The sequence below is a fragment of the Solanum dulcamara genome, chromosome 5 (assembly GCF_947179165.1).
Source record: "Solanum dulcamara chromosome 5, daSolDulc1.2, whole genome shotgun sequence".
Classification (NCBI taxonomy): domain Eukaryota; kingdom Viridiplantae; phylum Streptophyta; class Magnoliopsida; order Solanales; family Solanaceae; genus Solanum; species Solanum dulcamara.
Genome location: NC_077241.1, coordinates 72,737,699 through 72,754,828, shown reverse-complemented (window position 1 = coordinate 72,754,828; position 17,130 = coordinate 72,737,699). Strand labels below are relative to the sequence as shown.

General features: G+C 31.4%; 3 protein-coding genes across 3 annotated transcripts; 2 read left to right on the top strand and 1 right to left on the bottom strand.

Annotated features, from left to right (window-relative positions):
- Positions 1-1,033: 1,033 nt before the first annotated feature.
- LOC129888467 (protein TORNADO 2) lies at positions 1,034-3,612 on the bottom strand. Its single transcript, XM_055963441.1, has 2 exons — positions 2,915-3,612; positions 1,034-1,606 (listed from the first exon to the last, which is right to left on the bottom strand). The coding sequence occupies exons 1-2, from the start codon at positions 3,410-3,412 to the stop codon at positions 1,289-1,291; spliced, it is 816 nt and encodes a 271-aa protein (XP_055819416.1). The 5' UTR covers positions 3,413-3,612; the 3' UTR covers positions 1,034-1,288.
- Positions 3,613-7,844: 4,232 nt separating this feature from the next.
- LOC129889689 (28 kDa ribonucleoprotein, chloroplastic) lies at positions 7,845-11,646 on the top strand. The gene is made up of 4 exons (XM_055965099.1): positions 7,845-8,314; positions 8,404-8,502; positions 10,164-10,457; positions 11,266-11,646. Exons 1-4 carry the CDS (start codon positions 7,946-7,948, stop codon positions 11,368-11,370), a joined length of 867 nt encoding a protein of 288 aa, XP_055821074.1. The 5' UTR covers positions 7,845-7,945; the 3' UTR covers positions 11,371-11,646.
- A 1,597-nt stretch (positions 11,647-13,243) lies between these two features.
- Positions 13,244-15,135, top strand: LOC129889688 (RING-H2 finger protein ATL52-like). The gene has a single exon (XM_055965098.1). It carries the CDS (start codon positions 13,798-13,800, stop codon positions 14,809-14,811), a length of 1,014 nt encoding a protein of 337 aa, XP_055821073.1. The 5' UTR covers positions 13,244-13,797; the 3' UTR covers positions 14,812-15,135.
- The last annotated feature ends 1,995 nt before the right edge of the window (positions 15,136-17,130 follow it).

Sequence of the window (17,130 nt, the reverse complement as noted above, 5' to 3'; positions counted from 1 at the left end):
TATTTCTACACAAATAAAAAACTCATCATACATTACTTTTTAAAATTAGTCTCCTACATTTTTTAAATAAAAAATGTTTATAAAAAATAATATATCATGTATATATAATTATAAAAAAATGTGTATATAATTTATAGATTCGATTCAGCTATTTCTTCGAATTTTTTTGAATAAAATCAAAACCAAATCAAATACTATCAATTTTTTAAAATATAAAATCAAATAAAAAATAACATATTTAATAGATTTAGATCAATTTTTATCCAAATCATAAATACCAACTAATATGCATAGCAAACGCTCTTTATCAAAATATATACTATGGGGCAACATCCTATGATTATTGAAGTTCAAAAAAAATGACCCACACAAGCCAATTTTACTCCTACTATGTCTCTTTTTATAAAGAGATAAATTATCAATAACACATCCAATTTTTTTTTAGTTTCATATCTAAATTATTAATAGTGTGAGTTTCATACAAAAACTATTATTTATTAATTTGAGACACACATTTTTCATCATGGTGTATGTATTAAACTATCTTTCATTTAAAAAAATTGATTAAAGTATTACTACCCCTCCAAAAATAATTGTAAAATAAAGAATATTTTTCTTATCCACCCCAAAAAATTTATAATATATATTTCTCAAACTAATAAATAATAATTTAAATATAAAATACACACTTTCAATAATTTAGACATAAAATTAAAAAATAATAATTTAGATTTGTTTTGACACTTTATCTCTTTTATAAATGAATTTTTGAAGGGAATAGTGAAAAAAAATTAACTTTCGGCGCGTTCCGTAAATGATGTTAAGCTGTTTTTGTTCGTAATTCGTGCTTTAACATTTCTCCAAGTCCACTAAAGTCAAAAATTTCCAGACCAAATAGTCAAGACATCAATCCCAATGCCCTATCATATCATAATTTTTTTTAAAAAAACAACAACAAGTGTTTTCCTTCTTCTTTTTTTTGCGGGGGGGGGGGGGGGGGGGGATAATTTTCCCACACATGAAAAAAAATCTCAAGGAATCCAAAGATGAAATCTTATGTTTTACAAATACAACAAAAACCAAAACAACCCTTGAGAACCACAAATTCCACATTTTGTAATTAGCTATTCTTCTAATAATAAAAACAATACATCAAATTAACATAACTCATAATCCGCAGCGTTTAGGGTGAGTTCAGCTTAACCCACTATTTTCAGTTCAAAATACATATACATATATAATGATACGATGATACTTGTTCTGAATTCACCGACTCTAAATTCTGAACCTAAGTATCAGCGTAACCTTGCTTGTACTTGCGGAATATTTCTTCAGTTTTGGCATTTCTAAAAGCACAACACCCAATCAAATAAACCCAAATTAATCCAACAAGAGTTATAAGCAGAATAATATCAGCCCTTCTCCATTCTTTCTTCAAATTAGCCAATAATCCAGCCTTGCAAGAATCACAAGAGTAGCAAAGTTGTGTTTGGTCATTGTTCCAATTCAAGCAATCCATGTCTGCTGCATTGTTTATTGGGCTAATCCAATATGTTGGATTCACAAATGTGTATCCACATTGTGTTGGTGGCTTACAACACCCTGACTGCAAAAAGAAACAAAAACAAAAGTAGTATTAGAGAAAATAATTGTGAAGAATAATAATTTCTTCGTTCCAAAATAAGTGTCAGTTCATTTCATTTCACGTTCATTAAGAAAATCATAAATACAAAGTATAGTTTATTAAGTTACTCCTATTTATAAAATGTTTCTTGAGAATTGAACACTACTAACAAGATATAGTTCTTTAATATAATGATATAACTAAAATTCCTAAAATGACACTTGTTTAAAATAGTATTTATAACTAACACGACACTTATTTTGGGATGAAAAAGTAATATCTAAAAAGAAGTTAATCAAGGTATACTACCACATGGTAAAGGAGTAAGATTCCTGTGTCTTTTAATTAAAGCCTGTTTGCTTAATGTTAATTCTTTGTCTATGCTTTAGATATACTTGTTTTGATGTGGGAATCACTCCAGGTATAATCACAAGTTTTAAAAAGGTTTTTCTCTAAGGAAAGAAAATTTTTCTTTTAAAAACATTTTCTATTAGAAACTTCAACTAAGCTTTCATTACAAACAAATTTGGATCTACTTCATAAATCTCACTTTTCATGTTGCTCTATTTAAATCATTCTCAGCACAACATTATTATAAAAAAATAGTTTTATTTAGCATTAAGAAAATTCTACATTTTTTGCTTGTATGACCAAGAAGATATGTACATAAACATGGATCTAAAGTAAACGTTCTACTTTAGTTTCAACTTCATCCTAACGGAGCAATAATAATAGCAAACAAACATATAAAATCTCCAAGAATTGTTGAAGAAAAAAAAAGTTTCTTAGTAAGCATTTGGATATCATGAATTTGTGATATTTTTTTTAATAAAAAAGGTAGTTTTTGAAGTTAAGTTAAAAAAAGATATTGGAAATTAAAACTGTACTTAGACATCTAGTTTATTTGAAAAAAATGTATACTAAATACAAGTCTTTGATTAGAATTTCGATTGAAATTAATGAGAGGTTTTGTGATGGAATTTTTTCCTAACTTGAAATAGCCATGAAAACTAGTTTTTCAAACTTGGAAAAATCAACTTCAAAGTTGAAGTGAAAATTGACTACAATCTACAACCAAATAGTATTTATTTTTTAGGAAAATAATATTGAAAAATAGCAACAAAAAAAAGTAGTATCCAAAGGGGCCCTAAAGAGAATTATTTTCCATTTCCCCCTTTTTCCTTTTAATATTAAACCAAGAAATCTCATGTGCTACATTCTGTGAGTTGAAAAAAATCATATTTTATGCAAGGAACTTAAAATATAAATACAAAAATAAACAAAACATACCTGCAAAGGGCTTAAGGGGGCATTAAAGAAATCTTGAGCCATCTTATAACTCTGATTTAATTGAGCACACATTGATGTAGAGCTAAGGCAACTTCTAATTCTATCCCATTTGAAAGGACCTTGAACTCTCCTTCTAAGCCATCCAGAATAATCCTCAAGATGATATTCCAAATATGTCCTACTTGGTTCCATATGACCAGAACCTCTAATAGTCACCATATAAATAAATACTACCAAACATGCTAGCAAAATTATTAGAACAAGCATAGCAATAAGGTAGAAAATTAGTAATGCTGGAATTCTCCAAAATCCACCAATAAAACCAGCAAGTGCTACTACTAAAATAAGAACTCCTAATATAATAACTGGCCATTGTAGAATCTTGACACAAGAGTTGTCAGGTTCCATTGCTAGCCAAATTCCAGCACCAATTACTGGGATTGAAAGAAGCATGGCTACAAAGTTAATGCACCCTATCACATTATTACTTAATGCCATTCTTGAGGTTTTTTTTCTTCTCTTAAGGAATTTGAAAGATTGAGAGAGATGGAGAGAATGGAGATTGAGAGAAAAAGAGTTCTTGATATCTAAAGTGATTAGACACTTTTTGTTCCTTACTTTGGATCCATGAAACTACTAAAGGAAAAATTGTTTTTTATTTTATAAAGAAGCTAAGGGATTAATAGTAACATAAATTGTGGTGGGATGGTTGAGATTCCTCTTATCATAATCAGAAATTTTATGGTCGAGTCTCAAATATGAAAGAAAAAATCTATTGAAAGCGCCGCCTCTAAAAATGGACTCTACTATATGTAAATCTGAATTAATCAAATTTTAACGCGAATACCAAACATTGAGATTGGAAATGTTTAATGACTTTGGTGCAACTTTCTCAAAAGGGAAACAGGTTGTAAAGAAATAAAAAGTGAAGGGGAAAGAAGAAATTCGTTGCTACGTAGAGCAGAATCAAAACTATATGTCCCACCTCCTGCCATAGAGCTGTGTAGTGCATAGGGTCAGGGTGTCTCAATTTTCCAAATATTCCAAAGTTTGCATCTACACTGAGATCTTTCAATATGCCTTTTGGTTTCTTTTTTCATTTAGTTTCTTTAATTCTTGAGTTACTCCCACCGTCTCAAAATACTTATAAATTCAAAATAAAATAATTATTTTTAAAAATTATAAATACTTTATTTGTGATGCATAAATGGAGTAAATCTTAAATAAAGAAATATTATATTTTAAGACCCATATAAGGTTAAAATAATCAAACATCTCTTTTAATTGATATTTTTTTATAAAGTGTGTAAACTTTCTTTAAAAAAAATATGAAAAATATTTTGAAACGAAAAAAATATTTATAACAAAAATAGCAACAATTTTTTCTTAACTGACACAAATTATGTGAAGCTTATATAGTTATTTGACTGTAGAGTTCGTGGCCCCTTTGCTCTCCTAACAACTCAAGAACCACAAATTAATACTTGATTTGGAGGAGGAGGTGTTGGAAAATGAATTTGGTATTTCAAATAGAAGTACTGTTCCATATCTAAATTCATTTTCTAATTAATATTTAATTTCTTTCAATATTTTAAAAATGGGTCTTAATATTCATTTGTTAAGGCATTGTCTAATATGGTCTTAAATTTTTTCATACGATTTAAATGAATCTCAACTCATTCGGTCATTAAAGAGGTCGAATAACAATTGTACAAGACAATTGCCAATGGATCTTTATTTGACTATAGTGCGTTAGTTGGCTATTACATATTAGCTATATAGTATTTCATCAATAGATAGTAACAGACCCTTTGTTCTTCAATAATATTTATTATAATTAGCCAATATCATCTTATAATAGTAGGAATTTGGCTGATGAGATGGTTATCAATATATATACTCAATTCCGTGTTTTTTTTTTGGTGAGTGTAGATATCAAGAAAATAAATTTCCTCCTATAGTTTATTGTGTTGGGTTTTATTTTCTATTTAATTTTGTTATTTTTGCTCTTAATCTATATTAGAATTAGAACTTGTTGAATCCTATGAAATGTATTTTTATCGCTTGAAGTATTCTCAAAAATAATATATCATACACGTTTCAAGCTTTTAAAGATTCCATACTATTTTCGTGATTATGCAATAATTTTCAAACATGAGGAGAAATAGAGAGCCATGTCACAAGTTGAACCATATACTACTAAAATTCATGTGATGTGGAAAGAGAAGATGAAGATGAAAGATGAAAGATGAAAAATGTGGAAACAAGCAAGAAAAACAATTGATTGTTAATGAAGTTAAAACATGTTCCGTTGAAATTTTCACAAATCAAAGTCGAATTATCATATTGCTTTAAAATCTATGAACAACGAAGAGAAAAATATATAATTTTAGAATTATAACATGCAGATCATGACTTATTGATAATTTGGCATGACTTTAATCAATCTAACTTTCACATGAAATGTTACCAACAAATCATGTCGGATCGTCGTGACTTCAAAATTACAGATAAAAAAGGGAAAACATACATTCTAAATTGTAGCAATACAAATCATGAAGAATTGATATAACTTCTTGCTACATTTAACGTAATTGTCCTGCTAGATTAATTACTGATTACAAATCATGCCGAATCATCATAATTTCAAAGTTATATTTTTTTTTCCAGAACTATAAAATGCAAATCATGATAGATCATTATGACTTCATGTTATCCTCAATCTAGTTATTCTATTAGATTACTTTGAAACCATGTCAGATCGATCATCATGATTTTAGAGCTACAAACACATGAGATAAAAATATATATTTCAGAATTATATATGATTTTAGAGCTACAAACACATGAGATAAAAATATATATTTCAGAACTATAAAATGCAAATCATGATAGATCATTATGATGTCATGCTACCCTCAATCTAGTTATTCTATTAGATTACTTCAAAACAAAATCAAAATTAAATAACTCATTTTCAATTTTAAACATATCCTAGATCTTCATTTGTTTTATTTTATTTTATTTTATTTTTAAAAAATAAAAAAAAAGTGAAATATGCAAGAAAAAGTGCTCAACAATTTATATGTTTTCCTACTAAGCTATAATAATCAAAACAATAAAACCAAGGCGGGGGAGGGGGGTTGAGGACTCTATTTTTTATTTATTGATTTTACATTTGTTCTATGATTCCGCCCCCTCACCCCCCCACCCCCACACATCCGGCTTTATTTTTACAATAATTTTATTTAGAGACTTTTGAAAGCAATATATGCATATTTTATTTAAGAGATGATATCTAATTTTGCTCCACAATATCAATAATTACTTTTTTTTAATAGTATTGAAAAGAAAAAAGGCAGAGATAAAAAAATCTATAAAGAAAATATCTATAGGATAAATTTAAAGTATCAGGAAAAGTCTTCAACAATTTATCAAATTTTTTAATTTTAAAAAATAAACGGAAAAGGGCCTAAAATGCCTCCGAACTATTGAAAATGGTACAAAAATATCTTTCATCCATCTATTGGGCCTAAAATGCCCTTGACATCCACCTTTAGGTCCAAAAATGACTTTTTCTTTAACACAAAAGGGCACGAGGGCCATTTTTGTACTATTTCCAATAGTTCGAGGGCATTTTAGGCCCTTGTTCATAATTTAAAAAATTTAAAATAAATTTTGATTTATAATTAATTTTAAATAATTAAATTATAACCAATAGATAGCCGACACATGTTTAAAAAAATTATTTAAATTATTTAATTAAAATTTTATTAAATAAAATACCCCTCATGCCCTTTTCTGATAAAGAAAAGATTATTTTTGGACTTAAAGGTGATGTCAAAGGCATTTTAGGCCCAATAGATGGATGAAGGACATTTTTGTACCATTTTCAATTGTTCGTGGGCATTTTAGGCCATTTTCCAAAAAATAAATAATTTTTGAGAAAAAACAAAATCAAATAAAGATTTAAGCTATATTTAAAATTGAGAATGAATTATTTAATTTTGAGCTTTTTACGTGTTTTTCCGTTAATATTAAGGACAAATTCATGTCAAAATATAATAGAAGTGGTATATTTGAATCGAAAGTATAATGAAGGGGTATATTTAAACTATATTTTATTAGATATATTTAAACTATTTCTACTGGTACATGAGTGAGTATATTTGACCCTTTGCCAATTAATCAATTATGACCGGAAAGAAGCGATACCCTAATTCCACAATAATTATAAAGTAAATATTTATCTGAATTCAAAATTATTTAAAAAATGATATTAATTTATTATTATAATTAAAACATAAATATATATTAATTAATTTAATTTTGTTATAAAAATATACATAAAGACATGCATCGGGTTGAAGGGAGTCGAACCAATCTATCGTTCAAGGTAACAGGGTATTAAGAAAAGAGAGACCAGAGATTACAGAGGAAGGTATTCGGTTCAAAAAAGATTTCACTGGGCACTAGAAACGTCAGGTCAATCTGAGAATTTCGCTCTGAGTCTAGCTATCGCATAGGGGCTCGCTAGCAGAGATATGCTGCTCTGCGCATTCATGAGTTAGAGCCCATTTGGATTGACTGATAAGTTACTTATAAGCTGTTTTAAGTTTTTTTGAGTGTTTGACTGACCAACTTAAAGTCATTTTGTGCTTAAAATAAGCCCCAATAAATAATTGAGTTTGTTTGGATGAACTTATTTTAAGCAGCTTATAAGTTGAAAATAGATTATAAGTCAAAAAATAAAACCAAGCTACACCTACTTTTTATTTAACTTATAAATAATTTTCAGCTTATAAGTTATTTAAAATAAGTCTATCCAAACAAGTTATTGTAGCGTGGCCAATAATGCTCCAAACTGAAATATCTCAAAAATAAGAATTCTAATAAAGGAATCTGAGAAGATGAGGGAGTAGAACAGATAATTTTTTCATTTTTTGGGAGAGGAGAAAAGGATGCAATGACCATTATAACCTTGTAATATCTTTTGAGACTTCTCTGGAAACTTGGTGTTTTACACAAACAATGGCTGCAATTGAAGTAGCAGCATCCTTAATTTTCTTATCTCCTCCTCCTTCCTCTTATCTCAAATTGCCATTGCTTCCCAATTCAATTAAACTCCAAAATTCCACCCATTCGCTTAATCTTTCTCTCAAATACATTCTTTATCCACTTCCTCTTCCATCAAGAAAACAATGCTCCCCACTTCACTGCTCAACAATTGAAGTCACTGAGCCTGTAACAGTACAAGAAGATGAACAAGAAGAGAAAACAGAGAAACCCCAGAAGAATAATCAAAGAAGAAAGCTTTTTGTTCTAAACTTACCATGGTCTTTGACTGTTCCTGATATCAAGAAGCTCTTTGGTGAATGTGGAATTGTTGATGATGTTGAGGTACTTTCTTGTTTTGAATATGTGTATGTTTATCTGGTTGTTAAAAAAAAGGTGTTAACTTTTTTACCTTTTGGGTGTTGAATTAGTAGATTATAAAGACCAAAGATGGAAAGAGCAGAGGCTTTGCCTTTGTGACAATGTCTTCTGGGGAAGAAGCTCAGGATGCAATTGACAAATTGGATTCTTATGTAAGTTTTTTTTGGCTATATTTCCTGTTATCTGATAAAAATGACATTTGATAATGAAATGGTTGTTGTGTAGGTTATTCAATAATGCAAGAAAGAAATAGTTGATGTTTGTTTGTAGTTAGCATTGTTTGTGTATTTTTCTGAGGTCAATGTAACATTAATACTCCTGTGAGATTATCTTTGTAGTGGAAGATATTGTTTAAATTTTTTCAAGAATTAATTTTGAGGGTAAGAGAAAAGGAAAGATGTCTAGCAAAGGCCAATATAGAAACATTAGGAACCTTGCAACTTGTTTAAACTGTAAATTGGTGAATTGGTAAATGCCCAAACACTCTCGGATTGTTAAAGATCTAACGTAATGTCTTTTACCTAAAGAAAGGGAGGGGTTAACATTTTCAGACATGATATTAACTTCTTGCTAATGATTATTAGAAGTATTAAAAATCCACTGGAGTATTTCAGATGTGGATCTGAGCGAAAAAAAAGATATGTTAGAACACTTTTTTCTTCGACCTGCCTTATGTTCAATCTTTTGGGTTTCCATAACTGAAATTCTTTGCTTGTTAGAAGATTTGATGCACAATTTACTTTGATGTTTCACGGAAATGCTTACTAAAGGATAAAAATTCCTTATGAGCACAGATGGTTATTACTAATCTCTAATAAGAGAGCTCAGTCGTAAGATCTTCCTAAAGCATATATTAGTGCCATACCAGCTAGATTTCTAGAATATGGTCATTACACTCATATTGTGTCTCATCTTAATTAAAGGATGTTAGCATAACTGTATCAAAATCACAAGCAATTCCTTCTCAAAAAGTTGCTGTATATAGCTGAAGCCCATTTTTGTGTGCAAAAAATGGCTTTTGAAGAATAACCCTAGGGCAAAATGAGATATAGATAACAACTATGGAGGAATTACCGACTTTGCCCAAAGGGATTAGGAGGGACATATTTGACTTTATTGATCTTGGTAGGTTGGTCATCCGGGCACCTAATGAATTTAAGGAACCTGAAGGAGTGGAGTTACATCTGCCTTTTGGTGCATATTTCCACCAAGCATTCTGTGCATTTTAGCCGACTCAAGTCAAACAGAGTTGTGGGATTAAACTTGGTATGTTGTTATTGTTGTTGCAAGTCAAACAGAGTTGGAATCAGCAGAGGTTCTATTCTTGCTTCGTTGAATGTATGCTGCTTTTCATTAGTTTGTAGTAGAGAACACTTGCTATCACACTTATAGGAATGCAAATGCAGAGATCAACTTTTTTTGGGTCATGAATGTGACATGGATCCGTTTGATTTGAAGATGAGGAATTTGTATCTCACTGACATCTAAAAGTCACTTAAAGAAGCTAATTCATAGAATTGTGAATGGGTTTCTTCTTTGTCCGAGGATTGAGATACACTCTTTTTATGTTAAAGATTACATGCATCCTAGATGCCAATGACCTGGATGAAATCTCAGTTCTTATTGTAAGTACCTAAGCATGAAAACCTTAGTGCTTAGATTTCCCTTTTGTTTGTCTTTAAGGGATTACTCTTTTTCATAATGCAACCTCTGGCTTTCATTTAATGTGTACGCTTCTATGCGTTATTGTTTTTGTTATACCCTTTTCCTGTTTAAATCTTCAATCTTGTTTGTCCATGTTTTGGTGGTACAGGAATTGTCAGGAAGAATCATCAGGGTAGAATTTGCTAAGAAGTTTAAGAAACCTCCGGGAGTTCCTCCTCCTTCGACTCCTCCCCAAGGGGAAACACGGCATAAACTCTATGTTTCTAATCTTGCATGGAAAGTGAGGTCTACCCAACTGAGAGAATTCTTCTCTGCAAACTACAATCCAATTTCAGCTAGGGTTGTTTTTGGCAATGCTTCAGGAAGAGCTGCTGGGTATGGTTTTGTATCATTTGATACAAAAGAACAAGCAGAGGCTGCACTATCTGCTTTAGATGGAAAGGTATACCTAAACAAACTACATTCCCTCAACAGCTTGGCTTCTTTTTCCAGTATAATCGCTCTATCTTATTTAGCATTCTCTATTGTACTATTCTGCTTTCAATATTCTGGAGGAGTATCTTTTCAACTAGTCAATTTTTTAAAAATAAGCTACACAATCTCATTTTTCTTGTTCAAATGTTAATTGAGTTTGTCAGAGACTTCGTTAAAACTGGTACTTACTGTCAGGACCATGTTGTACGCAGCAATGGTCACAGTACAAAATCTGATAAGATATAGTCGAACACTTGCAAGAAATTTTGTAAAGAAAATGCCTTGGGTTGTATTGTTCGGATTCAAGGCATAAAGTGAGCATGGAGTATCTTTGAGGTGCATGGGTTGGATAGCCTAATACTGGTTCTCTAATTAATTTCAAGTAGTGTAATTTCTTAATAAACATATGACTAAATTGTGTTGCATTGTGAATGCATATGTAGTTCTTGAGTATTGTTTGGATCACGCACAAACATGGTTGTCTCAGATGCCTTAACCAGTAGTCTTGAAAATATTAGAATTGCCAATGGCTATACATCTGCATTTTCCACTGATTTTATCTGATGCTCCTTAAAAAATTCCCTTCCATTAGATGTGTACATACTGGAACACAAGTATGGTAATTGATCATAAGAAAATCCATACTTGCAGGAAGTGTTGTCGGCGTATATGTAGAGAGACTTGTGGAAAATATATATTATTACTATTTTTGAAATCCTTGTACTGTAAATGTCAAGACTGTGATGTATGTTTGACATCTCAATTTAAAATTGCAGGAACTGATGGGCCGGCCAATTCGCTTGAAATTCAGTGAAAGGAATGCTGATGGATATGAAAACAAGGAAGAAACATCGACGCAGGAAAATCCTGAAGAGCCATAGATGACTCCCTTTATTACTCTTCTATGGATCATCAAGGTCCTGTTTAAACCAGACTTTCTTCTACTTATGCACATAGTTGTTGACTGTTACATGATAATTATATTTTTTATAGACTCCAAATCTATTTAATTTGACATGTTTGCTTGGTCATACTTTGGTGACCTTTTATCTTGTTTCCTAGTTTATTGGTTTGTAAAGTGTCTCTGATGTTTTTGTTATCTAATGTTAGTCTTCATGAGAAAAAGAAAAGATAGGTATCATTGGTCAAGTTTTACATTAAGCAGCATTATATGATTTTCACATACAAAATACACCCTTTATATGATTTTAACTTATATTTTGCTGTATTCCCTTCTGCTTGTTGAGAGGATCTTCACCTAATGTTTATATAATTCATAATTCATGTTACAAATGAGATGTTCACTATCGAACCCGGAAAAAGGAGTTAAAATTCAACTTTGGGGATAATCCATGTTCATGTTATCTTGGAGGTTTTATGTGATTAATCATTGCCCTGGTAAGTTAATAAGTGATGGATTCAAGAGTTGTTTTGGCTGGTCTTGGCAAAACTCAAAACTCTCATCCTTCTTTCTACTGCTCTATGGAAAAGTATTAACCCCGTTTTACGTTGTTTATCCCATGCTTACCCACTCCAATTCCCCACCCCCTCCCTGTAATAGGATCTCAAGGGAGATACTTTCCAGTTAATATACTTAGACAAAGATTCAAGGGAGAAAGCCGAAGATCACAAGGGTTTCTGTTCTATTGATGATCATGCCAACTTGTCTTTTCCTTGGTGTATAGACAAGATAAAAGAAAAGGAAAATTAAGTGTTCAGTTTATCGTCTTGTTTCTATCTTGGATTTCCTTGATATTTAGTAAATTACATTAGTCATCACATTTTCTGAAGCATGAATTTCAGTGGAAATCTGACTTTACTGAGGAATCAAAGAGATTCTTCAAAGGCATTGGTTGAGTTTGTTAACCTAGTATTATCTTCTTCTTCTACAAACTTCAATCGTGCTTGGAAAGAAAAAGCTAAAGGAAAATGAGAAACAAAAGGAATACCGATTATGTACCTCCTGGGAGGAATCGGGCGGTGGGGGGGGGGGGGGAGCAATTCAATTACTGGTACAACCTATGTAGAGATTTAGATATACCTAACAACAACAATACAGTGAAATCTCACATCGTGGGGTCTGGGGAGGGTAAATTGTACGCAGACCTTACTCCTACCAAGGTAGGACGGCTGTTTCCGAGAGACCCTCGGCTCAATAAATGGGAATTTTTTAAAATTAAAAAAGTGTGAGGAGAAGGTATTTTTTGGTATAACAAAGTGTTACATAATTGATCATGCTTGAATTCTTTCACCCTCATTATACAGGAAAGATACCTCATGACTGGTAAATTTCAGTTCAGTTACATTCTCTTTACTCCTTTAGTTTACCTCACTTCATTTACTTGATTACATTTTTCCTATCCACTGCCAGAATTTAGATAAATATTTCGAACCGTACACATGAAACGCCAAAGAAACAATATCAAACTTTAAAAAAGTAGTGTGTTGGACAAAATATTATCAAAACCCCCAAAAAGAATATATACTACTCTCAAGTAGCTATATAGCCAAGATTCCCATTTCCCATGTCAAAGTCACAAAGATAACGAGGAATACTTTTGGTTGATTTTATAAGTGTGGTCTACTCCAGTGGTGCTTACTTTCTGTATTCTATAAGTTAATGAAATAATTTAAACTAAACAAATCGTACATACGGATTTATGGATCGAATTTAGTGGTTAGTATAACAAGATTTCTTTACTTTCTTGATGGAAGTGATAGGAATGGATCTGCTTAAGGATGAAGATAACTAAGAAGGTCAACTTTGTGAACTAGTTATCTTAATATAAAAATCACAGAATTTCATGAAATATATATACTATATAGTACTGTTTTGAGTTAATTTAAAGTGTCTTAAACCATAATCAAAGCATTGCTTACTTTGATGAGTTCCCTACTAACATGATTAGTCAACATACCACTATCAATAATAAAGCAAGTTAAAGAAGGGATAGAGAAAAAAGAAGAACAAAGGAAAAGAGAAACAAAACCAAAGAAGAAGAAGAAAACTAAAGGTAAAATACCTATCACAAAGCATTCTCCCTTCCTGGTTTATTATTCTCTTTGCTTTCCATTTAACTACTTTATCTCTGCCTCGCCTCTTTCAAGGAAAACATCATATTTTCTCTCTTTTTCATTCTTCCATTGTTCTTCACTTCCTTCTATCTAATCTCTGTATATTAGGAACAGTCCTCACTTCAACTCTTCTCATTTCTTTAATTTGGTTTGATTTAGTCTGTCAAGATTACTGTCCTTGAAGGTGTGATGGTAAGTTTCTTTTTCTCGTCTGTTTTTCTTGAGTTCAATAAATGGTGCCTGTAAACAATTCAAGAACTTGGGCACCACATATGAGCACAAGGGATTGTTCTCAAGGATTCTGCAGTTTATACTGCCCACAATGGTGTTATATAATCTTCCCACCTCCACCTCCATTTGACTTCCCAGCTGATGATGATTCTGGTCCAAATTTCTCTCCTCTAGTTATCGGCATCATCGGGATTTTTACCAGTGCTTTCCTTCTAGTTAGCTACTATGTCATAATGTCAAAGTGCTGTGGACACAGGATTGCTTTAGGAAGAAGGGAAAATCATCTTAATGATTCAGAACTAGAAGAGAATGATCCTTCAAATCATGAGGCATGGAATGTGAACACAACAGGTTTAGACGAATCTCTGATCAAGTCAATTATGGTGTTTAAGTACAAGAAAGGAAGTGGATTAGCTGAGGGAACAGATTGTTCTGTTTGTCTGAGTGAATTTCAAGATGATGAAAGCCTTAGACTTTTACCAAAATGTAGCCATGCTTTTCATGTTACATGCATCGATATATGGCTTAAATCTCATTCCAATTGCCCTCTATGTCGTGCTAATATTGTGTTTGTAAATGCTTCACCACCTCCATTACCACCTCCAGTTATCGAAGCTCCTCTGATGAATGAAAGAACCTCCGAAAACCAACCTGAAAATGACATAGAAATGGGGATCAGAGAGGAAGATGAAGAGGAAGTTGGTCCTCCCAAGAGGTTTATAACACAAAGTACGAACCTACTAATTAGAAGATCAGTATCAATGGATCAAGTGTCGCGAGATGTTTTATCTATAGCTGAAATACTAAAGATTGATCACGATGAAGATTGTGAAATGGGAAATTGCCCGTTTCACGAGAGAGATGTCGGGACATCAAGACAGGAAGTTGGGGAAGAAGAAGTAAGCACATTACCGTATTGTGTGCCAAGTCATATGGGGATGAAGAGATCTTTTTCCAGTGGGAGATTCATGTTCCCTAAACGTGGAAGAGGACAAAACATGATCATCCCGTTATGAAGTTTGTTTCGACTATATAACCATGTGAATTGGATGATCAGGCTGAGGGATGCTCCCTCTTCTCGTCTCGAAAAAAAATAATTATGCCAAAATTAGGAGGATTTGTGCATTTATGCCATTAGATAAACAGTTCATATAAAGAAAAAAGTTTGAGTAGGTTTTTGCTTTTAAGTAGTTGAGGTTTTTGTGTGTTGTCAGCTCATCTTTCTACACTACCAATATTTTTTTTCTTTGATATCATTTTGTGCCCATCACAGTTAAAAGAAAAAACAAGTTCAAATATAATGTATTATTTCACTATGAGTTGATGAAAAAAAAAAAGAAATTCTCCCTGAGCTAGTTCATCTCTATTTAAATTTGTATTTGTTTCGTCATTTTACTATAGTAATAATAGAAAATTACTACGTAGAATATATTTAGAAGTCACTTTTAAAATTTTGATCAAACACAAATTGCTGCTCAAAAATATTTTTTAAATTGACTACTCAAACACGAATTGTTTCTCACTAGAAGTATTTTTTTTTTAAAAAAACACTTTTCAAAATAAGTTGATTTTAAAAATACCCCGTTATTCCTTTTATGTTGCAGCATCTCATTATTAGTTTTTTTTTAAAATGACATCTTTTTATATTTAGAAATAAATTAATTTTAAACTTTTTATCCTTTTTAATGACATATTCTTATAGTTATAGCTACAGAATACATGTTTAAACTCACAAGTTTTTTTTTTTTTAATTTTAAATTTCGTGTATAATAAAAAATTAGAACTACATAAATTGAGAATCCTTCACATGGACTATTTTATAGATAATATTGTTCATCATTCGTACAAATGCCCAAGGTGGTCTTTAATATTTGCCTTTAAATTTGATAGTCTTTAATTTTTGTCTTTTAATATTTGAAGTAAAAGTTAAGTGGCCAAAAATGTCTCCGACACCAAAATAACAAATAATTTCACTTCGTATAAGTTTAGATTTTCATATTATAATATAACATTAATTACAACTTAAAAGGCATATCAAGTTTTGCCACTTAATTTCTACGGAATTTGAGTTTGATAGAGGCAAAATGTTAATTCAAAACCCACAAATTATTCCGTAAAAAGCATAATTTAGTTCATACAAAAATTATGCCGATAAAAGCAAAACTTTAGTTTTAGAACCCATAAGTATGTAAACGCCGCATAATTTAATTTCTATAAAATTTATATCAAGTAAAATTAGGTTATATATAAGATGTTTTAGTTCACACCTTTTCATTAAATGAACACCGAAGGTAAAAATTAGAAACTATCAAGTCTTTCTATGTTGGAACCTTTTTCGATTCAATAAATGGGCTTTGCCCATATTTATTTATTTTTTAAAAAATTAAAGATCGCCAATCCGCGCAAAATCTTCGTCCAAATCCCCAAGATTTCTATCAATTATTTTACGATATAAATAAGTGGTGATTATCGTCCTTGTCATATCTGAATAGGGCCTTTGGCTCATAAAATGCTTAGGGCCTTTCGGCTGTCCATTCTCAAAGGCTAGGCCCGAAAAAGAAAATTTTTAAATATGAAATGTAACTGAAATAACTTAGCAGAAACTCATACATTTTTTTTTTGAATTTTTGAATTTCTTTTCGAAAAAAATCAAAAAAATTCAAATTTCTCCTCCTCTCCCCTTCGTCTCTCTCCTCTTCGGCTAGAGACTGTCGTCTTTGGCGGAAACTCCACCAAACTAGTAATGTATCTGAAATTTTTCAGGCATGTATTTGTCGACAATGGCATTCTCCCAGCCATGTATCTGCCCGTCCATGACGTTTTTCCAGCCACAAAACTGCATATTTTAACCACCATCTCTCTATCCTCTTCGGCCAAAGAGCACCGGCGAAAGCTTCACCAAACCAACAATGTATCTGAAACTTTTCAGCCATGTATCTGCCGACAATAGTGTTCTGCTGACCATGGCATTCTACTGGCACAGAACTGCATATTTTGATCACAGTTTCTCTTTCCTCTGGTAAAAGATCGCCGTTTCCGATGAAAACTCCATTAAACAATGTATCTAAAAATTTCCAACCATGTATCTATGGATAATGGTGTTTTGCCGATCATGTAATCAGAGGTGGACCTACATGGTGTTCATTGTAAAAAGAATTACAAAATATATATATATATATATATAATTTGCTTTTTGAAAAATACAAGTATAAATAAAATATTTACCCAATAGAGCCAAAAAAAACCTTTGATCCAGTGGTAAAGTGAGTTCATTTTTGTTAGAGGGTCTTGAGTGCGAAACTAAACAACAATACGCTACATTATAGAGGGTCTTG

Excerpts from the sequence above, each read along its gene's own strand:
- LOC129888467 (XM_055963441.1), bottom strand. The coding sequence starts at position 3,412 with ATGGCATTAAGTAATAATGTGATAGGGTGCATTAACTTTGTAGCCATG. Across the intron at positions 1,607-2,914 it reads CCCCCTTAAGCCCTTTGCAG|TCAGGGTGTTGTAAGCCACC; the intron begins GTATGTTTTGTT and ends TTCTTTTTGCAG.
- LOC129889689 (XM_055965099.1), top strand. The coding sequence starts at position 7,946 with ATGGCTGCAATTGAAGTAGCAGCATCCTTAATTTTCTTATCTCCTCCT. Across the intron at positions 8,503-10,163 it reads TTGACAAATTGGATTCTTAT|GAATTGTCAGGAAGAATCAT; the intron begins GTAAGTTTTTTT and ends TTGGTGGTACAG. Across the intron at positions 10,458-11,265 it reads TATCTGCTTTAGATGGAAAG|GAACTGATGGGCCGGCCAAT; the intron begins GTATACCTAAAC and ends TTAAAATTGCAG.
- LOC129889688 (XM_055965098.1), top strand. The coding sequence starts at position 13,798 with ATGGTGCCTGTAAACAATTCAAGAACTTGGGCACCACATATGAGCACA.